The 26,745-nt window shown below is 40.1% G+C and overlaps 2 protein-coding genes across 4 annotated transcripts in view; one reads left to right on the forward strand and one right to left on the reverse strand.

Annotated features, from left to right (window-relative positions):
- Ppp1r13b (protein phosphatase 1 regulatory subunit 13B) overlaps positions 1-26,745 on the forward strand; it is a 77,248-nt gene that overhangs the window by 16,109 nt on the left and 34,394 nt on the right. For 2 of the 3 annotated variants that reach the window (XM_038337638.2, XM_038337639.2), the window contains exons 2-4: positions 16,958-17,105; positions 23,989-24,108; positions 25,433-25,509. In XM_038337638.2, the coding sequence (XP_038193566.1) occupies positions 16,958-17,105; positions 23,989-24,108; positions 25,433-25,509 (345 nt within the window). Of the gene's footprint in view, positions 1-16,957; positions 17,106-23,988; positions 24,109-25,432; positions 25,510-26,745 lie in introns of those variants that run through there. The other variant, XM_038337640.2, reaches the window with a different exon arrangement.
- Positions 21,139-21,324, reverse strand: LOC119819434 (40S ribosomal protein S29-like). The gene has a single exon (XM_038337647.1). The coding sequence runs from the start codon at positions 21,322-21,324 to the stop codon at positions 21,154-21,156; it is 171 nt and encodes a 56-aa protein (XP_038193575.1). The 3' UTR covers positions 21,139-21,153.

Consider the following 26,745-nt stretch of genomic DNA (forward strand, 5'->3'; position numbering starts at 1 on the left):
TGTGACCTTTACTAGTTATATAACCTTCTGGAACCTATTTCTCATTTGTAAAAATAAAGTAATAGTGCCTGTCTCAATAAATTATGGCATGGTCTATAGAGAAAAAAATAGATATAGTTGTGTGTATTCCCATGGTAGCATGCCCAAAGAGTATCATTAGCTAAATACTAAACATTTTACTTACTGTGCCCTTGTTATTAAAATACAAAGAACCTTCTGTAGTACAAAAAAAAGGTATGAAAAAAGTATGTACTGGCTGTGAAGTGTAAGTTAAAAGGAATTTCATTTCCTCTGTCACTTTCAAAAATTATTTGTTGTCATTTAAAATTAGTATGCTTTTCATTATTGATAGATCATTTACATACTTATTTGTATATCTGGAGATTAACACAGGATCTTGTACATGCTAGGTAACTACTCTACCACTGAGCTAAACCCCAGCCTTCATTTTGAGACATTGTCTCAATATATAGCTCAGGTTGGCCTCAAATCCATGATCTTTTATCTCAATCTCTGGAGTGTTGGAATTATAAGCATGTACTACCACAGCTGGCTAATTGAAAAGAAAAGAAAATCTTTTACCTTGGACTTCTGACAGGGCTGAAACATTCTATGTAAACAGAGCTCAGCATTGGATCTGACTCCCAGGATCAGTGCTAGTACAGGTTATTGTTGGAGATGGCAGCTGGAGTGGAAGGCTCCTTGACTATTTGGTCCTTGACAACAGAAATGGGTATTGGTGATGAATTTCTTAGGTCAGTTGCTTTCCCAAGTGTAGGATCTTGGTTATCATGTGTGAACTAAGAGTCTATGATCTTAGCTGTCTTCATGTGAAGTAGGCCAGATGCAGACCTGAGCTCAGCTGAGTGTGCCAGCACACAAGAACCCTCCCTTCTTTCTTTTTTTTTTTTCTCATGGTTTATTTTTTTTTATATTTAAAAATTTCCATCTCCTTCCCTCCTCCTCCCCCTCCCTCCCCTCCCCTTCTTTCTCTCTCTGTCCCTCCTACCCTGTTCTCCTTGGAGAACAACAGTGCTCGTTTTACCTTAGAGAGATATGTAAAGTTGTGCCTATCTTAAAAGATTCTTCTGGGGCTAGGAAGGACTGGCAGGGGAATGTTCAACTATTTTAGTACCCAGAGTTACTGTTAGGTATAGAAACTAAAAGGGGGATGGTTTGAGGGAATATTGTGGGAGGAGCATGGAGTTAGGGTCTTGGCTTTGTGGCCCAAGGTTGCCTTTAACCTTTTTTTTTTTTCCCTGAGAAGGGTTTCTCTGTATATTCCTGGCTGTCCTGGAACTCACTCTGTTGACCAGGCTGGCCTCAAACTCATAGAGATCCACCTGCCTCTGCCTCCCAAGTGCTGAGTTTTAAGGTGTGCACCACCACTGCCCAGCAGCCTTTAGCTTTTTAAAAATTATTTTTATGTGTATGGGTATTTTGCCTGCATATATGTCTGTGTACAACAGGCATGCAATGACTGGAGGCCAGAAAAGGGTGCCAGATTCTTCAGAACTGGAAAAAAGATAGTTGTGAGCTGCCATATGGGTGCTGGAAGTCAAACCAGGTCTTCTGGAGAAGCAGGCAGTGTTCTTAACTTCTGAGCCACTTGTCCCCTTTTTTTTCTTACTTTTTTTAATTTTTAATTAATTTTTAATTGTAGCCCTGGGTGGCTTGGAACTCTGAGAAACCACCCTAGTGCAGAGATTACAGGTGTGTGCCACCAGGCCCCTCCTGACAGGATATTATCTGTCAGGCTTTGTGCTAGCCATTTCCTAGACTTTGGTATTTAAGAACTAAGCAATTAAAGTCTCTAAATGTGGAAAGGCAACAGCTTGCTGTGCTGAGAATCAAGGCACCTAGACTACAGTCTTGTTGGCTCATCTTCAACTGAGGAAAGGGTGTTAGATTGTTGCTAGTCTGACTGTGAGATTTGAAGACTGATTTAAGTATTCTCCAAGTATTTCTTTGTTGAATTGAACACCTTTAAAAGGATTAAGAAGGAAATAATCACTTACATGATTACTAACTCAAATTAGCAACACAAAAAAGTTTCTTCTTTCATATACATGTAAACATTAGTTTAAAAAAAACTGAAGCATAGGGGAGGCAGAGGCAGGCGGATCTCTGTGAGTTTGAGATAAGTCTGGTCTACAGAGGGAGTTCCAGGACAGCCAGGGCTACACAGAGAAACTCTTTTCTCCAAAAAAAAAAAAAAAAAAAAAAAAAAAAAAAAAAAAAAGGTGGGGGAGAAAACAACAACAACAAAAAAAACGAAAAGAAAGCATAGTATAGTCTCAAATTTGCTGCCTAAAATGTGTGATTTTCCTTTAGTGGACTAGTATGAAGGCTACCTTTTACTTTTGTGTTGGAATATGGATCCTCACAAGAGCATCTGAGTGCTGAACCAATAATAGCTTGTGAACTATTTTTGAGCTCAGAAGAGACAGAAAACTATTCTGTCGTGTAGCAAAGGCTAAGACAAAGATAAAGGTGGTCTGCCGTCAGTCTGTTTCCCTCTATAGAAACAGCAGAGGCTTTTACAGTGGGCAGCAGCACTTCCCTGTGTTTATTGAACTGAGGAGTGACTTGACCTTGGTCTGGTGGGAACGGAAGGGCGTTTTACAGTTTCTGTGCTTGCTTCTTTGGCCTTCCCCTTAGTGGAATGATGCAGGGTTTGCTGCCCTTTCTCACTCCCTTCCCTAGTTGTTAAACTCTATACTGCTAGCAGTTATAAGAGCTACTCAGAGCCTGGAAGCAGTGGTTTCAATGGAGCAAGTGCAGCCTTTCTGAACTGTTACAATTAGTTGTGCCTGGAATGAGCATTGATCGTTCATTCATTTAGTCATTTATTTATTATTCATATATACCCTAGCAATGCATGGGCAGCCGTTTATGGGAGTTTTCCAGTTGTTCCTATCCTGGGCAGTCCTAGATGCTTACGTTATTGTCATACCCAAGGTTCCACAGACTTCCTTTATGCTGTCTACCCAATGTTTTTTTGGGCCTTCCTCTTCACCTTATCCTGTGCACTCCAGTGAGCATTAAACCTTCATAAAACGTTCTCAGATTTCTCTTTGTAAGGTAATAATAATTTTAGTTATTCTCTTTTAGTGTGACACACATGCACGTGTGTATTTTCACATGCTACAGCATATATGTGTAGGTCAAAGGACAACTTGAAGGTATCAGTTCTCTCTTACCATCTGGGTCCTGGAGATAGAGCCCAGGCCCTCAGTCTTGGTGGCAAGCACCTTCACCTGCTGAGAAGAAAAATTGCTCTGTGGATAAATCGTTTGTTATAACTCCACAGAGTTGTACACACATACAAATACACACACAGTGTCTTCTCGCTTGAGGGCACATTTGTGTACATGGCACTTGAGTGCCACCTCACATGCATTATATATACAACAATAATAAGTAAATTGTTTTTAATAGGAGAGTTCCTGGAAGGGCATTGGATGGAAAGCCAAGCAGCATGGAGTTCAGTTGAAAGGGACAGCTCTGGGGACCTTGGCAGTAGCGGTATTAAGGCTCTTTTTCTATAGGGTGTCCCTCCCTTTTTTTATAAACCACATCTACACCAGTTAGCAAGATTGTCAGAACTTCATCACAGCCTCCCCAAGCTTCTTTCTCTTGCAGCATCTCTGGCACTCTGTCTTAGATTCTTACACTAGTTTATTCCTAAGAGTTATCTGTGCTTGTTCCGAATAGGCCTCTTCTTAGCAAAACAGCCAGAATGAGCAGGTAAATGTATGTCAAAATGTGGGCTGCTCTTAGAATCCTTCTGGACTTCCCATTAACCTCTTAGGAAAACCTGACACGTGTCTTACTATTCATCTCCTTCTCTCTTTTTCTTTCTTTTTTTTTTTAAGACTTATTTATTATGTATACAACATTCTGCCTCCATGTATGCCTGCACGCCAGAAGAGGGCGCTAGATCTCATTACAGATGGTTGTGAGCTACCATGTGGTTGCTGGGAATTGAACTCGGAACCTCTGGAAGAGCAGCCAGTGCTCTTTAATCTCTGAGCCATCTTTCTAGCCCCTCTTTTTGTTTTTTGTTTGTTTGGTTTTTTTTTGTTGTTGTTTTGTTTTAGACAGGGTTTCTCTGTATAACAGCCCTGGCTGTCCTGGAACTCACTTAGTAGACCAGGCTGGCCTCAAACTCATAGAGATTCACCTGCCTCTGCCTCTTGAGTGCTGGGATTACTTGCCTGGCTTTCATCTCCTTTCATCTCTTTATTTTCTGCTCCATCAAAGCTGGACTCGTTAGGGAGTCTCTTGCCTGGCCTTCATTTCTTCTCAGGGCCTTTACACTTTTTCTTTTGCATACTGTCCTTTCAGACTGTTGTCAAGGCTTACTCTGTCACTCACCTTCAGCGAGGCATTTCATTTTGGTGGGGGGACCGGGACTTGTGTAGCTCAGGGTAGCTTTGAACTCTTTTTCCTCCTGCCTGGCTGCCTATCTCTTTCACTTGGTCTATGTTTCCCCATAGTGAATGGCATCATCTGCTATACTGTATGTTTTACTGTGTCTTTCCCTCATCATAAAACAACTGCACAGGGCCAGAGCTTTGTTTAATTCATCAGTGCAGTCCTCAGCACATTGTAGGTACTCAGAATATTTGTGGTACAAAGAACAGGTTGTTTTTTGTTTTGTTTTTTTTTTTTTTTTTTTTTGGTTTGTTGTTGTTGAATGAGCAATGGCAAGAGGGATGTGCCACATAAAATAAGCGTGATCTCTGGCAGTTGAGTCCTGAGCAGAGAGGATGAATTGACTGTGAAGGCATCTCAGTTGATGTCACCAGGATTTCTTTTCTTTTTTTTTTTTTTTTGGTATTTCGAGACAGGGTTTCTCTGTGGCTTTGGTGCCTGTCCTGGAACTAGCTCTTGTAGACCAGGCTGGCCTCGAACTCACAGAGATCCGCCTGCCTCTGCCTCCCGAGTGCTGGGATTAAAGGCGTGCGCCACCACCGCCCGGCGTCACCAGGATTTCTGTGAGGACCAAATGCATGTGTGTTTTATAGACACTGAGAAAAACGCTTAGTTTTCTCCTTTGTGAAGAAGTAGGGCTGCTTGACTACCAACATCCAGCAGTTTACCATTCATGATCAGCTTTTTTGGAAGAACAGTAATTATAGCTATGTAATAATATGAAAACTCATGTGGCTATATGTTTTTTTCATATAAGTTGGAATATAGAATTTTCTCCTTAAAAGGAATGGGAATAAATTTCTGCAAATTGTTCATGGATTTTTCTTGAACTCGTAGCGATCCGTTTACCCCAGCTTCCTTTAGTGTGGGATTAAAAGCATCTATCACCATGCCCAGTAGTACATGGGATTTATGAGGACCTCTGTTACCTTAGCAGACCCAGACCTCAGGACTCGGGCCAGGTCCGTGCATCAGCTTTGATGGTCACAGGCCTGTATTCCCAGTAACTTGGGAGCCTGAGGCAGGAGTTCAAGCTCAGGGCCTACTGGGCTGTGAGCATGTTCAAGGCCAGTCTGGGCCACTTAGTGAGACATTGACTTAAAATTTTAAAAGAGGAAACAGGTAGAGGGCTTGCCTGCCTAGCGTATGTAAGGTCCACGGTTTAGTTCTCAGAACTAAAGCAAAGTGCATTCCCAGAGTAGGAAGGCATCAGTGGCTTTCTCTCATTTCTGTTTTTCAGTGGGAAGTTTCTCTGAAGCAGTGAGGGCTGTTGACTGTTTATAGTCATACTTAAAATGCTTTTTATTCAAAGCAATATGCACGTGATGCCTGTGAAGTGAGTTCTTTCATTTAAAGAAGTTTGGCTTTATGTTCCAAGCTGATAACTTTTGTATGAAACTTACTGTACAGTTTCATGGAAACACTGAGCTTGTTCAGTTTGGCTTTGAAGTGATCGTGAGTTGAGAACTACTCAAGCATGTGCTCTGAAGCCAGCTCTGGGTTAGCTCCTAGTCCCTGGTTCTTCCTCTTGTGACTTTGGACAGTTTGGCCTGCCATTAGGATGGATCTCCCCAGAAATGGCCCACAGATTGTCGGGAGGGTTAAATGATGTAGCACAATTAGAAAAAGAGGGTCTGCCCTCTTCAGTAAGCACTAAAATGATAATAATAGCTTTGTAATACTAATAAATGGCAGAATTCCTTTGGTCTTTGCTGTTGTTTGTTTTGGTTATTTATTTATTTATTTGTTTGTTTTGGTTTTTCAAGGCTGGGTTTCCCTGTGTAGTCCTTGCTGTCTTGGAACAAGCTCTATAGACCAGTCTGGTCTCTAACTCAGAGATCTGCCTGCCTCTGTCTCCCTCTGCCTCTGCTGGGATTAAAGGAGTGTGCCGCCATATCCGGTAGCAAAAGACCTTTGATGTTAGATATCTTGTTACAAATTTCATTCTGATTGTAAATACTTTATATAGAATGTCTTGTCAGTATTATTAATATTTGGGAAAAATTACAATTCTGTTATACCCTACTCTAAACATAAAAATAATTTTCTTGAGTATAAAATATTAATTTTGAAATTTTATTTTGAAGCTTCTGGGTCTTACTTTGTAAAGTTGATAACCAGGCTTAAGTAAGGGTGCCCCTCCTCCTGCTACTCCTCTTTTTCCTCTTTTTAACTTCCTCCAGATAGGGCCTCTCTGGTAGCCTTAGCTGTCCTGGAACTCACTCTGTAGACCAGACTGACCTTGAACCCACAGAGATCTACCTGTCTCTGCCTCCTAAGTGCTAGGACTAAAGGCATGTCTTTTTTTAAATTTTATTTTTTTACTCTTGTTTATATGGGTTGCTTTGCTTGTGTATAAGTTGGTGTACCTTGGCATGCCTGAGGAAGCCAGTAGAGGGCATCCATCTCCTGAGGTTGCTGTTACCATTAGGTGTTGGGAATCCAACCACAATCCTCTAGAAGAAGCAGCGAGTGTTCTTAAACTTTACAAATGAACCTGTTAAATTAGTATTTAGTCTTTATTTTCACAGTATATTCTTACTCCTATTGACAGTTGCTATCGAAAGTTGCTAACACTGACTGCCCCTCATGGAACACACCTAATTAGGTTAAGCTTTACCCTGTCACTCGGTGGCAACCGTAGTAGCATCTGTCTTGTTTCATGAGGTGTCTTATCACAGTTCTGTCATCAGTGCCCAGCGTAGTTTATCAAGGCCTCCAGGTCATCTGCTTTGGCGTTTTCCCTGTGTCAACAGTCTACAGGCACTGGCGTGTGCTCCACACTGCACTCTTGACTAGTTTCTTAAGATGAGAAATAGTTAAAAAAAAATAGCTCGCACACTTATAAGCAGATTCAAAGTGTTACGATTTTCAAGAGCCAGTGTACACCTAAAAGACAGTTAACAGTCTGTTGTAAAAATAAGAAGGAGGGATTTGGGTTTTACTGTTTCCTTTGGAAATTGTGCTTTGGTTGTGTTGTGGGTATACACCTAATTCTGTAAAAAATACTCTTTAAAAGTACTGTTTTGGTAAATTTTTTTTCTCATGCTAGGCCTTCATGCCTGCCAAGCATGCATTCTGTCTCTGAGCTGTATATCCTTAGCTTAATTGTCTTTATTTTAAGCCCTGTTTTTCAACTAGGGAAAGGATTAAGAATGAGTTTTTATGTTTGCAGACATGACAAAACAGGATTTGTGTTAACTGTAAATGCATGTTACAGAAAGGAAGAAATATATATACAAAGAAATAATATAATTTGTTATTGTTAGAGAAAAAGTCTAGCTATGTAGCAAAGACTGGCTTCAAGTTCAGGATTCTCCTGTCTTAGTCCCCTGATCATTGGGATCATGGGCCTGTTGTGCCATGCCCTACTAGAATAGTTTAAGCTGCTTCTGTGAGGAAAAAAAAATACTGATAGGTTGGATTGATATAACTACATACATATTGATAATGATAACACCATACAATTCATTCTTTCAATATATTCGAAGCTGTACAATTATTACCACTATTTATAATTGCTTAATGTCTTCATCTCATCTCCCAAAGAAACCATGTTTTTTTAATCCAGTGTCACTTGCTATTTCTCATTCCCTGCAGCTCCTGGCAAGCAATATTCTGTTTCCTGTCTTTGTGGGTTGGTTTGTTCCAGGCATTTCATATGAATAGAATCATTCATTTAGTGACTTTTTTCATCTGGCTTTATTTGCTCTCTTTCCAAGGGTTGTCTGTGTTGTAACCTTCACTCCATTTCTTTTTCTGGTCAAATAATGTTCTGAGTTCTGAGCATATCAGTTATTCAACCATTTATAGGTTTGAGCTGTTGGGACTAGAGAAATAACTCAGCAGCTAAGAGCATTTGCTGTGCTTTTTGAAGACAGCACCCACATCTGGTGTTCTCAACTGCCCCTAACTCCAGCTCCCGGGGATCTGTCTGTCTTTCTCTTCTTGCTTCTATAGGCATGGACACACAGGTAGCAGACACAGCAATAGAAGTAAATTTTTTAAAAGTATTTTTGTAAGTTTGGGCTATTTCTATTTTTGGCTATTACAAATGATACTGTGAGTTTGGGTTTATATGTAATTCGCTTGGGTATTTGTGTATATAGATAAAATTACATATGAGGCAGGAATATAGTAAAATGATAGCATACTTGCCAGCTTGAGCCTTTGGTTTCATCCCCTGTACCACCAGAATAATCACAGGCTGGACATGGGGGTACTTGCCTGTGGTTCCTGCCTCTTGGAATGCCAAGGCAAGAGGACTACTTGTATCAGCAAGAAGGAGACCAGCCTGGACAACAGAGAGACCCAGTCTTAGCACCAACAAAAACCACTCAGGGGTGTATTTTCCAGAGTTTTATCCAACAGTGTGTAAAAAGAGGAAGTCTTAGTCTGAGATTTGTTAGTATACCTAATGTAAATTCTTGAAAAATCAAGAACATTAGTTAGAACATTTGTATGGTTTAGGTCAAATAATTTTTCTGTTTCATTGTTGTGGTTAATTAGGGAAAATGCCATGGTTCTTTGTTCTTATTCCCACACTGTATTACATGGGGAAAAGCTCACGGTTTACACTTGATAATTTTAAATAAAAATACTAGGTAAAAACCTGGCTAATTGAAATGTAAAAAAATAATGGATGATTATACAATCAAGAGAATAATTATTAAAACTTTCAGTGATTTTCTTTCTTTTTTAAATTTTAAAAGTTATTTTTATTTTATGTATGAGTACTCTGCGTGTATGCCTGCAGGCCAGAAGAGGGCATCAGATCCTATTATAGATGGTTGTGAGTCGCCATGTGGATGCTGGGAAATGAACTCAGGAAGAGCAGCCAGTGCTCTTAACCACCTAGCCATCCCTCTAGCCCTTTCTGGTTTTGATTTTGAAGCACTGGAGAAGTGATTTGGAGAACTGGTTCAGAGTGTCTTAACTTTGGAGTCAGGCAGTGAGTTAAGTTCTCTCTCTAGTATTTGTTGGCTCCATGACTTGGTCATATTATTTAACCTCTCCAGGCCCCTTTTCCTAATGTGTAAACTGAAGAGTAGTAGCTGAAGGCAGAGGAAGCACAGAAGCTGAGGATGTGACAAACCCACAGCACCATACTCAGAAGACTGAAAACAAGTGGAAGCAGTGATTTTCCTAATGCAGCGACTCTTCCTTTAGTTTTGTGCAAGTTCTGTTGTGTTGTTTAAGATATCCTAGCACTTTTGTCAAGCTATTGGGCTATGGTGTACACCAAAAAACACTTTACAGGGCGACTTAGTTCTCACACATGTACCCCCCATACACTTCTACATGTGGTCAAAATATTTGCATGTATTCTAGCCAGATTTATATACTGTTGTTTTTATTTTAAGTTAAAGACTGTTTTACAGCAATTTTAGGAATGCAAAAAATGAAACAAACTAATTTTTCCTCCCCTGCTTCCTGGTCCTCCCCCCTCAGACCTCCTCTTTTACTTATTACCAATAAAGTGTATTACTATGATCCATCTGTTATAATGATGGACCAGTGCTGATCGGTTTTGGTTGCCTGAGGTTCTTAGGTTATGCCAGGCTTTACTCTTGGTGGTGTACAGTTTTCTGTGATGAGCCCACACTTCTAGTGTCACTCAGAACAACTTTGTTGCCCTAAAAGCCCCTGCAGTCTTGCTCAGGTCTTGCTTTCCCAGCCATAGCCAGTCCTGACTCTATTGTTTTGCTTTCCTAGAATCTCATGTAGTTGGAATCCCACAGTATCTGAGTAGTCTTTCTGACCAGTCACACCCAGCAGCTTATAGTTAGGGGTCTTCCTTGTCATTTCGTGGTTTGATGGCACATACCCTTTTATTGCTTAATAATACTCCATTATCTGAATATATCACAATTTGTTAATCCAGTCATCTACTTAAGGATGAATGATTATTTCCATCTTGGTTATTTCCAAATTTTGGCAATTTTGAGAACTGTTTCAGGCATTTGTGTGGAAATAAATTTTCAGTTTGTTTGAGTGAATGCCACGAATGTTCATGCTCGCTAAATCATATGGGAAAAGTGCTTTTGAGGAGAAGTTTTGGGACACTGTATCTAGACAGGCCTGGAACTTAACTTTGTAGTCCAGGCTCGTCTTGAACTTGTAGCACAATCTTTCTGCATCATCAGCCTCCCAAGTGCTAGAGTTGCAGGTGTGATCTCTGTTTTGTTTTATAGAAAATTATTACTGTCTTTTTCCAAAGTGGCTATAGCATAATCTACTACAGAGTTTCTTTTGCCCATTGCCTTAATTGGTGACATGAGCAGATTTGATAGGACTGTCTTAGTTTGTGTTTTACTGCTGTGAAGAGACACCATGACCACAACAACTTTTATAAGAAAACATTTAATTTAGGGGATTTACTTACAGTTTCAGAGGTTCAGTCAGTCCATTATCATCATGGCAGGCAGGGAACATGGTGTATGCAGGCAGATGTGGTGCTGGAGAAAGAAATGAAAATCCTACATCTCGCAGGGAACCCGAAGTCAACTGACACAGTGGGCAGTATAGGAAACCTCAAAGCCCACCCCCATAGTGACACACTTCCTCCAACAAGAACAAAGCCACTCCCTGTGAAATTATGGGGACCAGTTACTTTCAAACTACCACAAGGACTATTGAGGATTTAATGTTAGGGTCGTTTAACAGACTGGTATTTGTATGCGAGTGTTTTGCCTTTGGCCATTTTGATAGGTGAGCAGTGTCTCATTGTTTGGATAACAGTTCCCTTATGACCTGTGATGATGAACATCTTTATATATCATATATGGCATGTCTGTGTTGTTTTTGCTCAGATGTCTGTTTATATCATTTGTTTCTTTGGAAAAGTATGTGGTTTCTATATTGAATTTTAAGAAATTTCTGTGTTTATGATGTAAGTCCTTTAGCACCTGTACACTTTATCACCTGTACATCTTCTCAGTCTGAGACCTGTCTTTTCATTTTCTTTTTAAGATTTTTGTTTGTTTGTTTGTTTGTCTGCTGGTTTTTTGAGATAGGTTACTCTGTGTAACAGCCTTGACTGTCTTGGAACTGACTTTGTAGATCAGGCTGGCCTTGAAATCGGAGATCTGCCTTCCTCTGACTCCGGAGTACACCATCACTGCCTAGAAAGATTTATTTTTTTATTTATATATATGTTCATGTGATATGTGCCACATGAGTGCAGGTGTCCATAGAAACCAGTAAAGGGGGCTTTGGGTCCCTTGAAACTAGAGTTATAGGGGGCTGTGAACCACCTTCTGTGGGTACTGGGAATTGAACCTGGGTCTTCTATAAGAGCGACAAGTGCCCTTAACCACTGAGCCATCTCTTGAGACCTCTTCATTTTCTTTTTTGTTTGTTTGTTTTTGTTTTTGTTTTTTGAGACAGGGTTTCTCTGTAGCTGTGGAGCCTGTCCTGGAACTAGCTCTTGTAGACCAGGCTGGTCTCGAACTCACAGATATCCACCTGCCTCTGCCTCTGCCTCCTAAGTGTGGGATTAAAGGCGTCCGCCACCACTGCCGGGCTCCATTTTCTTCTTCTTTTTTTTAATGATTTATTTTTATTTTATGTGTATCGATGTTTTGCCTTGTATGTATGTCTGCGTGAGGATGTCAGATTCTCTGGAACTGGAGCTACAGGCAGCTGTTAATTGCCATGTAGGTGCTTGGAATTGAACCTGGGTCCTCTGGAAGAACAGCCAGTACTCTTAACTGCTGAGCCATCTCTCCAGTCCCTCTCTTCATTTTTTCAATGCTGCTTTATATTGTTTTGTTAAAAAGGAAATTGCAGTCAGAGGGGAATAAAAGAGGAGAATTGGGAAGATAATGGTAAATTTTTTCATGGAGAATCTAAATTTATTTGTACACTGTGTGTGAGAGGGAGAGAGGGAAGAAGAGAGATGGAAGCCGGGCAGTTTGGGGAGGGGGTCAGCAGAAGGTCAGAAGGACAGAAGAGGATAATGGGGCGAATATGAATAAACCACAATATACATGAATGTAAATATTACAGTGAAACCCATTATTTTGTACATTAACAAAAAAAGTAAATTGTTCCTGATTGGCTGATTTCCCAGCTCATTGACAGTCTATCCTACAGTGTAATGCTTAGCCCAAGTTTGGCTTCTGTAATAGTCATAGGGAAGGATGATGCCTATAAAGTGATTGTCATTTCTCAACACTGGTGAGAAAGAGTGCCAAAATATGTATACATACCCCTTTATAGTCTAAACTATCACTAAGTTTTGGTTCCTTGTTGTGGACTATCTAGGCTTTATGGAAAGTTGTATACTCAAGTTTCGCATTCCTAGTAGGTTTCAGGTGATTCTCAAATGGTGTAATTTTTAAATACAAAAGGAACTGAGTGAATGAGGTAAAGGGGCAGGTAAAGGTAAAGGGAGTAAAGGTAAATGTGGTATTCTTGGGAATAATGTATACCAGATTTTGCCAGTTCAGATTGGTAAAGTGAAATTTTTATAGGATAGAATGTGTGTGTACGTAAATGATGTGTATTAAAAAAAAATGTAACCTGGCCTGCCTTCAGATTCACTAAGTAGCCAGGGATGAGCTTTGCCTTCCTACACCGACACCCAAGTGCTGGGATCACAGGTGTGCACCACCATATCTGGTATAGAACATATTTTTAGTGTTCAATACTTAAATAAAAACAGTGATATTACCTTAGTGATAGGGCTAGTGAGAACCTAATATTAGAACCCTTTAATGGATTAGATGCTATGTAAGTGTTTAAACACATCTGTTTCTAAAGAAGTGAAATGCACCTTTCAGACTTTAAGCTTACTTATTTTGAAGTTGTTCAACATTTTATGAAGGCCCATTCTTTCTTTGAAATGTGATCAATTTCCAGTCATAATTACATCTTTTTTAAAAGTTGAAATGGGTCTCATGTAGGCTAGACTGTACTCAAATTCTCTATGTAGCTGGGGCCAGCCCTGAACTGATCTTCCTGCTTTCACTTGCTAAATGCATCACCACACCTGACTTACCTCTTGTTTAGTTATTCCAAATGTGGAATTGCTCCCTCTTGCCGTGCAGCGCCACCTTGTGGGAAGATGGAATTTGACTAGAGGCCTCCAGATGTCTAGGTATGAGGGAATCTGCCAAGAACTGTGTTCTTGTGTTAATCATGTCTTCCGACTTTCACCCTGATAACTTTCCTTCTGTTGTGTGGAGTAAACAGTAGGTAAAGGGCTAAAGATTCTCTTGTCCTTTGTGAAGAAGCCTTGAAGATGAAAAGGCAGACAAGCACACATCCTTCAGACTTGGCAGTCCTATAAAAAAAATCATACAATTGGGACTTGCGTGTTCATACTTTGTGCCTGGTCCTGATTCCAGTACTAATGACACAGCTGAAGACTGACCAGGATCCCTGCTTTCCGGAAGCAGGGAATAAGCAATTGAACTGCTCCCTGTGTCATGTAAGAGACAGGTAAGAGAGTGGAGCTCCTTTAGGTAGGTCGGTTAGGGAAAGCTTCTCTGTTAAGTGCTGAAAGAAGAGGCTGTTCCAGCTGTGAGTAGCTGAGTGGAGTGCCCTGACCGAACAGCAGATGACCTGCCGGGTGAAAGACTGACAAGGCCAGTGTGGCTGGAATAGGGGAAGGAAGAGCACGATTGGGTATCAGAGCAGTGTGTGTGTAGACAAAGTTATGTGTGGACAAGGAAGAGTGCACAAAGATCCAAGCCTGAGCACAGGTGCTGCCTTAGGCTTCAGTAGTAACTGTGATATGTCCAGAGACAGAGTGTGGTTTTTGTTTGTCTTTTTATTTTTTTAAAAAAAAATATTTATGTGTATGATGAGTGTTTGCCTTCGTGTGTGTGTGTGTGTGTGTGTGTGTGTGTGCTCGCGCGCACTGTATATGCAGGAAACTTCAGAGACCAGAAGAGGGTATCAGATATCCTGGAACTGGAGTTAAACGCTTGTTAAATGCCATGTGGATGCTAGGAATTCAATCTAGATCTTCTGTGAGAGCAGCAAGTTCCCTTAACTGCTGAATCATCTCTCCAGTCTACATTTCTGAGGTTTTAAATCAGTACATAGAGTCATAGCATGTCAGACCCAGAAGGAGCTTAGAGTCAGCCCTTTGGCACATGGAAAAGCTAAGGGTCTTTCTGATGGCTGTGTTATCATTGATAGCCATGCGACCCTGGTAGATGAGAGACAGATATGCCATGTGGAGAGAGCTTGAGCATAGAGTTTATTTAGTGGGTGTTGAGAATGGCATAAGAATGAGGGATTATGGAGGGGAGGGGGAGAAGAGAATAGGGGATAGAAAAAGAGGAACGAGAAGGGAGAAAAGAAAGAAGTGGGGAAAAGGAGAAGGGAGTGAGGCAGTAGTTAACCTCTTCAGTAGAGGGAGAGATAGACAGAAAGGAAGAGAGAAAGAGGAAGGGAGGGAGTAGGAATGTGGGCTGGAGGTGGGGAGAGAAGTGGGGGGATTGGGAGTAGGCAGGGCTTGTCTCTTAAAGGGACAGGGTACCCAGGTGACAGGCCAGGCCAGAAGATTTATTTTTACAACAGGCTGTCTATCCCCAACTTGGTAGATCCTTTCCATGACTTCTATAAGCTCCTTACTTATTACCTACCCAGTAAGCTACTAAATTTTATTTTATTTTATTTTGTCTTCTTCATATCAGTTATCTGTGCTATTCCACAATTCCTTTTCCACTAGGAAGTGGAAATAGGAGGAGTCTAATGCTTTGCCTGAACAGAGTCAGAGCCCTTGCCTTAAAAGGATATTCCCAGAGTTCCTGCTGAGAATTGAGAATGAGAAATAAAGCCTTTTCCAGCAGTGGCAGCAAAATCAGCACACAGCAAAGGAGAGAGCTTGAGTGTCTCATTTGAGGGTTTGTGCTACATAAGAATTGATTGCCTTTTCTTAAAGTTGTGTAGAGCCCACTTTGTAAAACAGCTTTCTGAGGTACAGTTTGTATGCTGTAAATTTAGCCTATTTTAGGCCAGATAGTGTAGCCTTTAATCTTAACAGAAGCAGGTGGATCTCTGGGAGTTTGAAGTCAACCTGGTCTACACAATGAGAACCTATCTCAAAAACAAACAAATAAATAAATAAATAAATAAACAGATAAGTAAATAATGCCTATTTTAAGTGAACAATTCCACAATCGTCAGCAAATACACAAAGCTGTGGAACCATTGCCACAATCTAATCATTTTAGAACTTTTCTGTCACTATTGATTGAGTCCCTCAATAGGTTTGACTGTTGTGGACATAAACAGAATCATATACTATGTGTGGTTTTGTTTTGTCTTTTGTTTCTGGCCTCTTCCATTTATATAATGTGTTCAGAATTCATCCATGATAGTCTGTTGTGTGGTAGGCCACATTTTCTTGTTGGTGGTCAGTTGGCAGACATTTGAGTTATTTCTTCTTTGGTTATTGTGAATGAACAAAGCTGCCGTGAGATTTCTATGGAATGCTTTGTGCGGACAGACATCACTCCTCTCAATGATACTCAGAAGTGGTGTTGCTGGGCCATGTCATTAATCTGTGCTTTGTATTGTAAGGAACTGCTGCTGCATTGTTATTCAGAATGGCTGTACATTTCCACCACGAGTGTACAGGTTTCCTGTTTCTTCACATTTTTGTTAACATTTGTTAGTACTTGTCTCTTGATTATAGATATGCTCCTATTTTTATGTCTTCGTACATGTGCATATGTGTGGGTTCAAGCGCCTATGTATTTTTTTGTTTGTTTGATTTTTGTTTTTTTTGTTTGTTTGTTTTGGTTTTTTGAGACAGGGTTTCTCTGTAGGTTTGGAGCCTGTCCTGGAACTAGCTCTTGTAGACCAGGCTGGCCTCAAACTCACAGAGATCCGCCTGCCTCTGCCTCCCAAGTGCTAGTATTAAAGGCATGCACCACCACCACCTGGCCTGTGCATGTTTATGTTGAGTATGTTCATATGTATGGGTGCATGGTGCCTTTGTATGTGTGTATGAAATATGTTCATGTGTGGGATTGCGTGTGTGTGTGTGTGTGTATGTGTACACACGTGTGCGCGCCATGTGTACATATGGAGGTTAGAGGACAATTTTGGGGAATCTGTTCTTCCACCATGTAGTCCTCCGTGTTAAACACGGGATTGAACTCAGGTCATTGAACTTGGCAGAAAGTGCCTTTATCACTGAGTCATCTCAACAGTCTGGAATGTGATTTTTTAAAGAGTTTTAATTTTATTTTATGTGTGAGAGTGAGTATATGAGTGTTCTGCTTATATGCATGTCTGTGTACTGCACACATGCCTGGTGCCCACAGAGATCAGAAGAAGGTATTGAATCCCCTGGGTCTGGAGTTGTGAACAGATGTATGCTTACATGTGTGTGCTGGAAATCAAATCTAGGTCCTCTGCAAGATAATCAAGTGTACTTAACTGCTAAGCCATCCCTCAGTTCTGCAACTGTGTTTGCTAATATAAACAGTTAAAAATAATGAGCTCTTTATATGAGGAATCTAAACTGTGATTCTAATCTTCTCTCTCACAGATGATATTAACCGTGTTCTTGAGCAACAATGAACAGATTTTAACAGAAGTTCCTATAACACCAGAAACCACCTGTCGAGATGTTGTAGAATTCTGCAAGGAACCTGGAGAGGGCAGTTGCCACCTCGCCGAAGTGTGGAGGGGAAGTGGTATGTTAAACTATCCAATGGTGGCTACATACAACTCAGTATGCTCAAATGAAAACATTGCTGTGGCTCCCAGTTATCTGTAGTAGGAAGGAGCTGAGTAATGAAAAGAAAAACAACTGTAGAATGGGGGTAAGGTTCTGTAACCTGTGACTAGTGGTGTGTGTGGCCTTGTGTGCCACAACATGCTTGTGAGGTCAGAGGACAACTTTCAGGGGTGAGTTTTATCATTTTATAATGTGGGTTCTGTGAACTAAAGTCAAATCAGGCTTGGTAGCAAGCACCTTTACCAGCTGAGCTACCTTGTTGACTCATCAGCAACTCTTCCTTAATATTTTTATTTTTATGTGCATTATGTTGTGTTTTATGGTTCTGGGGATGGAACCCAGGACCTTACAAGTGCTCAGTACACACTCTGCCACTGAACTATATACCTCAACTTCTATCCAGCAACTCTTTTCCCTTCTAATAATGTCAGGAAGACAGCATGTAGTGTAAATAGTAAGTCCTCTGTGAATAGTATTAAACTGAGACTAGTAAGACCCTGTCCCTTATATTGAAAGACTTGTTAGCAAGCAGACAGAGAAAATTCTCAAATATAATGATTGCAGAATGCAGGGAATTCTTCAAAGCTGGGCATGTTGGTGCATGCCTGTATCCTATAATTCTAGCACTCAAGGTGAAGGATCAGGCGTTGAAGGTTATGCTCTTCTACATAGTGAGTTTGCAGCCAGGCTAGGCTACATGAAACAGCATCTTTTTTTAAAAAAAAAAAAAGTAAAAATTAAAATAAAGAAGTGATTGAATTTAGAAAGAAGGTCTCAGACCCCCTCATGTGAGGCCCCAGTACCTAGAGAGCTGAGAAGTACAGATTTTTAAATAGGGAAGGGCATTATGAAAACAATGCTCAAAGGGGGAAAGTGCTTGATGACTGAGGAGTGGATACTAAGAGAATGATCAATTGGACCATATTGGGTTTAGGATGATAGAAAGCTAAATGTCCAAATCGAAATGTTTAAAGAATCCTTAGAGACAATCAAGTATTGTTTGGGGGAGGGTGGTTGAGACGGTTTCTCTGTATAACAACTCTGGCTGTCCTGGAACTCGCTCTGTAGACCAGACTGGCCTTGAACTCAACAGAGTTCCCTCTGTTTCTGCCTCCCAAGCACATATTAAAGGGATTAAAGGTGTGTGCTACCACTGCCCAGCCAGGGCAAATATTTTTAAAACTCTGTTTATGGACCTATAAAAATGCCACTTTTGAAACTAAAAGTATGGTATGAAATTTACTTTTTAAATGTTTAACTTGTACTTGTTTTTTTAATATACTCAATTCTGAGTTAAGCTTGGACTAATAAGCACACATAGATTTCATTTCATCCAAGATAGGACCGTAGCTATCTATACCCTGGGTATTGGCTAAGTAAGGCAGAGCTTTCCTACTTAACCTACTTAAGTTACTCACTTAAGTTGTTGAGACAACAACTTCTGTCAGATGGTTCAAAAAATAAATTATCATGTGCAGTGTGCTGGAGCACATAGGGTTAGAGTAATTTTATTTTAAAAATAATCAATTCTGGGCTAGAGTGATGGCCCAATAAAGCGTGTAACTTCTTTTAAGTACAGAGGACACAGGTTTGGTTCCCAGCACACACACAGTGGCTCACAGCCTCTATCATTCAGGTTTCAGTGGATCCACTGCCCTCTTTTGGCCTCCAAGGATACCAGGTACATAAGTAGCAGTATACATACATATAGGCAAAGATTCATACACATCAAATAAATACATATTTTCAAAAATAAATAAAAATAAGCAGTTTAAAGTAAACCGAAGAGTGGTGTTACCATCTGTAAGCTGAGCACTGAGAAGACTGAAGCAGGAGGATCATGGGGTTAAAGGCAGTCTGAACTACAAAGTGACACACTGTCTCAACAACCAAAACAGTTAGGATGATAGTAAGAAGAAATAATAATAACAATGACTATAATATTAAAACAAACTAAAGTACCCAACTTAGGAAGCTAGGAAAAGAAAATCTGAGGAGTTAGATGGGCAAGAATGAAGAAATGTGGGAATCAGTAAAAGTAGAAGTTTTATTTCTCTGATAATAATATAGACAAATAGATGAAGGTTTGAGATTAAGTATGTGAACAGTGAAAAGGCATAGATGATATGAAAGGAAACACACCCACAACACAGAAGAGGTTTAAGACACCAGTGCAGTCTATGAACTGGGCGGTGAAGTTTATGTTAGATGAACTATCATCCCACAGAATTTTAGTAAGCACCTGATGCATACTGGGTACAGCCTTTATTCTTTGAAGGGGACTATTAGTCAGTCAGAGCCAAGATTCACATTCCCATGGAACCTATATTCTAGCAGGAGCCAGGTAATAAATTAACTGCTGGTGAGTATATACACTTTGAAAAGAAAATAATGGATTGTGATACTGCTTTTGCTCAAAATGAGTAAAGCAAAAGGAAACATGAACATATATGATTGAGTTTAGATTGTTCTTACCCTCCAAAGATGTTGTGTTAAGGGTGATCAGGTTGAGGGACAGTAGCTCCACACTGTTACTTTACAGTCTTGGGGGGGGTCCCATATCTTTTTAAGGAATTGGATAAAATTGAATCCTTGGCATCAACACAGAAAAGAATTTCTGTATCAAACCAAGATGAAATTTATACTTTAGTACAGATTTTAAGCACTAGGGTTAAGAGAAAGAACAGTGCTCAGAAGGAAGGCATCCCCTGGAGGTGTAAGTGTGGTCTTCTCTGAGAATCATATTTCGTTGTCTTTACAGTAGTCACTTATACGCTTTGTGTGGGTTTTGAATCTATTATCTTGTTTTGTTGCCATTTTGACACAGGGTCTTGTGCTTTGTAACCCTCCTTGGCCTGGAACTCATATAACTCTTCCTGCCTCTACCTCCTGAGTTCTGGGATTAAAGACATGTGCCACCACACACTGCCAGATGCTATTATCTTAAAAGGGTTGCTAGGAAACCTAAGTGAGCTCACTGGCTAGTTCCTGAGGGGCTCCTGACAGGATTACAGTTGATATGGTTAAGCTCTTGGTCACTGCAAGCAGGAAGATAGGCCATTTTTAAATGTACCAATGTTAGTAATCTTGAGATTCCCAGAAAATGTCCAAAGAGAAATAAGACCCTTCCCAGAGTCGTTTACATTCAGGTCATAAGCCTGATTGGTTGGCATTTTAATGTAAAGTGTATGAAAAACACCATCTCTGTGTGGACCTTTCATAGCCGATGTTCATTTGCTGTGATTCTTCCCTCTTAGCTGGTGAGGGACTTCAGCTAGACTCTGAGGTGGGAAGCTCCTTTCCCTTCCCATGTCCCTGTAATTTTCCCCGACTTTCATACTTTCAGAGAACTAATCATCCCCATTTGATAATAAGAAAAGTCAAATAGGAAGAGATGACCACTTAATTTATTTTGAGACAAGTATAAATTCTACACCAAAACTGAACAGGAGTGCAAGGGGAGTGCAAGCTAATCTTAGCTTGAGTGTATTGAGGCAGTGTCTCACAAGGCTTCAGACTCCTTGTGTAGCAGAGACTGACCTTGAACTTTGTCTCTTCTGGCTGTCCTTTACTCTGCAAACCAGGCTGACCTCACACTCAGAGGTCTTCCTGCCTCTGCCTTCCAAGTGCAGGGATTAAAGACATGCACCACCATGCCTAGCTATGGGGCTATTCAAACCACCACAGACAGAAAAGTCAGTACACAAGGGTATGAGGTTTCCAAAACTCTGTGTGTGTGTGTGTGTGTGTGTGTGTGTGTGTGTGTGTGTGTGTGTGTGTGTGCGCGTGTGTGTATGGAAGTAAGGCTTTAGGCAAAAATCTTACTTTTGAAAAAATATCTTAACAAATTGCTGATAAAATACATGTGGGAGCAAAGGGTCAAGAAATGTAAGATGGTTTTTTTTTTTTTTTTTTAAAGATCTTCACTTTTTTTTTATTCTTATGTACAAAGACTGGCATTGATCTTTTCCACTGGGTAGAGTCTTGAATCCATTCAAGGTCGCTTAGTCCAACTTAATGAAGCCGATGTCCTTCGCGTACTGCCGGAAACACTGGCGGCACATGTTCAGCCCATATTTGCAGATCAGACCGTGGCGGTTTGAGCAGACACAGCAGGAGCCGGATCCCTGGCGGAACTTCCGCGGGTGACTCCAGTAGAGCTGCTGGTGACCCATGTTGCCTCACTGACGGCCGACGAGCCAAAAGGAAGATGGTTTTTTTTTGAAACTCAGCTTTGTGATGAGAATTGAATTACTAGGTTTGCTGTCCTACTATATAGTAATAATAATAGTTGAATAGTTGAATGACCCTGGGACGATTGATTATTCAAGTAGGAAAAAAAATAAAGCCAGATCTTTATTCCATATATAGAAATAAATCCACTAAGATCAATACTTTAAAATGCTTTAAAATTTTTAGAAAGAACATAAGAGAATCTTTTTTTATCTTGTAAAATAGAATGAATTATTGTATACAAACCTCAAAACTAGCCAGACACAGTGGTACATACTTATAGCCCTAGTTTACTCAGGCCAAGGCAGGGGATCGGGGATGGGGGCCTCTCTTTAGCCTGTAAATTCAAGACCAGTTTGGCCAACATGGGGAGATTCTATCTCAAAAAAAGAAAACAAAACAAAAAAAGTATGACCTAAAATTGGAAAACACTTATAGGTACTTATATGTTTTTAAAAAAATGGTTTTTTGTTTTCATTTTTCAAGGCAAGGTTTTTCTGTGTAACCTTATTCTGGAACTCACTCTGTAGACCAGGCTGGCCTCAAACTTAGAGATCCACCTGTCTCTGCCTCCCAAATTTTGGGATAAGTCATGCACCACTACACCCAGCTGTTTTTTTTATTCTTAATTCTATGTACTTGTATGTCTGTATATGGGTTTGTATACATAAGTGCAGTACCCAGTGAGGCCAGAAGATGGCTCGTGACTCTCTGGAGCTGGAATTAGACGCAGTTGTGAGCAACCCAACTGGGAACCAAACTCTAGTTAAAAAAAGATACCAACAAAATTAAGAGTCGGTTGTCAGTACACATAATCATCCTAGAACTAGTGACCTGAATATCAAGAACTTCAGAGCCAGTCATGGTGGTGCATACCTATAATCCCAGCCCTAGAAGTGCAGAGATGGCAGGAAGGCAGATGTAGGAAGATTGATGTAGGTTTAAGACCATCCTGATCTACACAGTGGTGGGCCATCTAGGACTGTTTGTTCCAATAGAAAGAAAACAATAAGACCCTGTTTCAAACAGACAAAAACAAAACAAAACAAAGAAAAACTGGACAAATCCTGGTATAATAGTTTGTGTTTGTGCTCATGGTGGTGGACACAGGTCCCTGACTCGCTGACTTATTAACCTAGCCTATTGGGCAAGCTCCAGGCCAGGGAGAGACCTTATCTCATCATCATCATCATCATAGAGACCCTATCTCATAACAACAATAACAACAAGCAAAAATAATACATCCAGTGCACAGAGAATGATGTTCAAGGCTGTGCTCTGGGCTACGCACATGTACGCACACAGGCACAGTAGTAGTCTAGCATATGTGAGTCTCTGGGTTCAGTTTCCAGCAGAAATAATAATCTAAGCACTTAGACGGCAGAGGCATGTGGATTTTTGGGGGGCCAAGGGGTTGGTATTTTGAGACAGGGTTTTGCTGTATAGCTTTGGCTGTCCTGGAACTTGATCTATAGACCAGGCTGGTCTTGAACTTATAGAGATCAACCTGCCTCCTGCCTCCTGAGTGCTGTCATTAAAGTGTGCACTGCCATCACCACCACAACCACTCAAGTTGAGGCAGGCTGATTTACATAGTGAATTTTAGGCCAGCCAAAGCCACATGGTGAGATTTGTCTCTAAGTAAATAAACAAATAAATAAAAATTTAAATACAAAGATTCAAAAATGTATAATCAGTCTTTGTTTTTTAGGAAGTAAGTGTTCATTGCTTCTATTATTGTTTGCTTTTTAGTTGTCTCAGAAGTACCTGAAATAGCACTTCTATTACTATTATAGAATTCTAATACTATTATAGAGGAGGGAAGTAGAACATATTATAAACAGGAAACTGCAACAGCCATGTTAGTGTTCTTTATCAGTCAAGGGATTAATAAAAGAACATTCTGTTAATAAGATTTGCTTCTTTAAAAAGTATTTGAGTGGCTGGAAAGATGGCTTAGCAGTTAAAAGTACTTACTGGCTGCTCTTCAAGAGGAGCCAGTTCAATTCCCAGCACCCACATGGTGTGTCACAACTGCCAGTAAATTCAGTTCCAGGTCTGATGCCCTCTTCTGGCCTCTGAGGGCATGCACATATGTGGTACACAGACATACATGCAGGCAAAACACTTACAATAAAATAAATCAATCTAATATTCTAAAAAAATATTTGAAACAGAATTTAAACTGCCAACACTTGCAGAGATCAACACTTACCAGGTTAATAATCTGGCTGCCTCTGCAGGAAGTACTCTAGTGGACCTTTGGACATCTATTGCCATGTGTAGTATTTTAGTAAATAAAATAATATAGCTAGTTTGCTTCATTTCTTTAAAGGATGCAAGGTATACTGCTTTGTAATAAGTAACTAAATTTAAAGATGTGTTTTCATTGTTCCTTGTTGGACACTGGAAATTTACTTTGACATGTAGTATTGTGTTTGTATTTTGCCTTATTGTTTTTGATTTCTCATTCATTTTACTTTTGTTCATTGACATAAAATATGGTGCTTGTAATGTTCTTGGATTCTAGTATGTGTGTTTGTGCATTCGTGCTTTAACTAGTGTCCTTGTATTGTTTCTGGAGTAAACTGTAGTCTTTCTCCTAGAACGCCCCATCCCCTATGACCATATGATGTACGAGCACCTGCAGAAGTGGGGACCTCGCAGGGAAGAAGTGAAATTTTTTCTTCGACATGAGGACTCTCCAGCTGAGAGCAGTGAACAAGGTAGATAAATGTTCTCTTCATTCGCGTAATAACTTTTATCATACTAGTTAATTTTATAAAAATTATTCACACATTTTCTTCCTTCACTCAAAATTGCTGGGAGAGAGAATGTATTTCATGTGCCTTTGACCTCTGCAATTGCAGATTTGAGTGTGTTACAACTCATAGGCACAGGCTTTCTTTCAGGACACCAAGTTGGTAAGATATGATAATGTGTAAACATGCAATGTGTGAAGAGATAATTCTAGTAAATACCACATAGGTCAAACATCAAGAATTTAAAATAAAACCTTGAAATATTAAAGGAAAAGGCTATGAGAAAAATTCTGATTTTAGAGTGGAACAAGCTTTTCTCAGTGTAACATCATACTACCAAAGACAAGACCAGTAAGTATACTATTTGAAACAAAAACAAAGTCAGGCATGATGGTACACACCTTTAATCTCAGCATTCAGGAGGTGGAGACAGATAGATCTCTGAGCTCCAAGCCAGTCAATGCTACATAATGAGTTCCATTTTTAAAAACAAACAAGAAAAAAGAAAGAAAACTGATGGCCTGTACGCATCCTGACTACATGGATAACTCATATGGCTGGGTATATTTTTTTTTTTTGGTTTTTTTTTCGAGACAGGGTTTCTCTGCAGCTTTAGAGCCTGTCCTGGAGCTAGCTCTTGTAGACCAGGCTGGTCTCGAACTCACAGAGATCCGCCTGCCTCTGCCTCCCGAGTGCTGGGATTAAAGGCGTGCGCCACCACCGCCCGACTGGCTGGGTATATTTTTATTTCCATGTAAGAAGTCTTAGAATTTTATAAGAAAAAAAGTGTTTGGTAGAAAAGCAAGAGATCCTGTCTCAAAATAAATATATATGTACATATATACAACATATACATAAATGCATACAAACATATATACATAAATAAAAGCATAAAACTGGGCCAGAAATAAATAATAATAATGATAATAATAAAGTTTTTTAAAAACTGGAAATAATTAAGTTCAGTACTCATGTATGAAAACTATAAAAAAATCTAGGAAAAAAATAGCTGGCAAAGTTTCCTTTGGTTTACAGTTTAAATAGACATGGTAGGAAGACTGCTCTGCCTGGCTGTGATGGCAGGACACAGAGAATGAACTCTCTACCTCTTTTTATTCAGTTCAGAACCCAAGCCCATGGTCCAGTGGTACACGCATTTAGGGTGGGCCTTCCCACCTTTCTGGAAGCTCCCTTCATAGGCACATATGGGTATTTTCAAGGTGTTCCTAAATCCAGTTAAGAGTTTGGATGAGCTATCTCAGTAAGCTTGATCTTCTCGTCTATTTAGGTGGCCGTCAGACTCAAGAGCAGAGAACTCAAAGAAATGTAATAAATGTACCTGGAGAAAAACGCACAGAAAATGGGGTAAGTCATATGAACTAAATTTGTTGCCTGAGATTTCTGTCTTGTCTGGTCCCACAGTTCAGTCCCAAAGAAACACAGAGGTCTACATTAATTATAAACTGGTTGCCCTATTAGCTTAGGCTTATTATTAACTAATTCTTACATCTTAAATTAGCCCATTATTATTGTCTATTTTAGCCACGTGGCTTGGTACCTTTTATCAGCAATGCATTCTCATCTTGCTTCTTCTGCGTCTGGGTCACAAATGCAGACAGTGCCTTCCTCTTCCCAGAATTCTTCTGTTCTCATCGTCCCGCCTCTACTTCCTGCCTGGCTACTGGCCAATCGGCGTTTTATTAAAATACAACTAATAAGTCTTTACAGGGTACAAGATCATTGTCCCACAGCATAAATTGATTTTTTTTTGGTATGATAGAATACTTGTCACATACAGGTATACTTGTATTAGTGAGCATGTGTAAGCATGTGTACCTGAGTCTGTGAGTCTGCAGAGCAGTGGTTCTCAACCTGTGGGTTTCAAATAGATTCTTACATTATGATTCATAACAGTAGCAAAATTATAGTTATGTTGGGGGTCACCACAACATGAGGAACTGTATTAAAGGTCTCAGCATTAAGAAGGTTGAGAACCCCTGTTGTAGAGGCCAGAGAACAACTGCAGTATTGTCTCTCAGGACCTGTCCACCTTGTTGTTTTAACCTGGGATCTAACTGGCCTGTAACTTTCCAGGTATGCTGGGTTATCTGGTCAGTAAGCACAGAAGTTCACTTCCCAGCACTGAAACAAAGAATTGACCAGACAGGCTGGTTTTATTTCTTCAGTGTTGATGTTCTGACCATTCTATCAGGATTGAATAACAAAGTTGTTGGAAGGTGTGCATGTCTGAGCAGTTGCCGTAAGAGAAATTCCTTCAGCACTCTGTGTAGCATTGGAGTTAGGTTACATGCTATGGTCAAGGAAACATGGAAGGCTTCCGCTTTAGGAATGCTGGCATACTGGAAAGGACAAGTAGATAGGAAAATTTTTAACCTGGTCTTTTTTTCCTTTTGAAATTTTAGTAATGACTTTTCCAAATAATTATAAGACTAGCAGATTAGTTTAGTTCTTTCCTGCTCTGCAACTAACTAGACATTTAACCTTGGGCAAGTGTTTGGCCTAGTTAGGTGCTGGTAAGAGTGTGGGGTCTGGAGGTAGAGGCTGTATACTGGCTGCATGACTTGCACACTGGCTACATCT

Source organism: Arvicola amphibius, chromosome 7 (genome assembly GCF_903992535.2).
Source record: "Arvicola amphibius chromosome 7, mArvAmp1.2, whole genome shotgun sequence".
In the NCBI taxonomy this organism is placed as follows: domain Eukaryota; kingdom Metazoa; phylum Chordata; class Mammalia; order Rodentia; family Cricetidae; genus Arvicola; species Arvicola amphibius.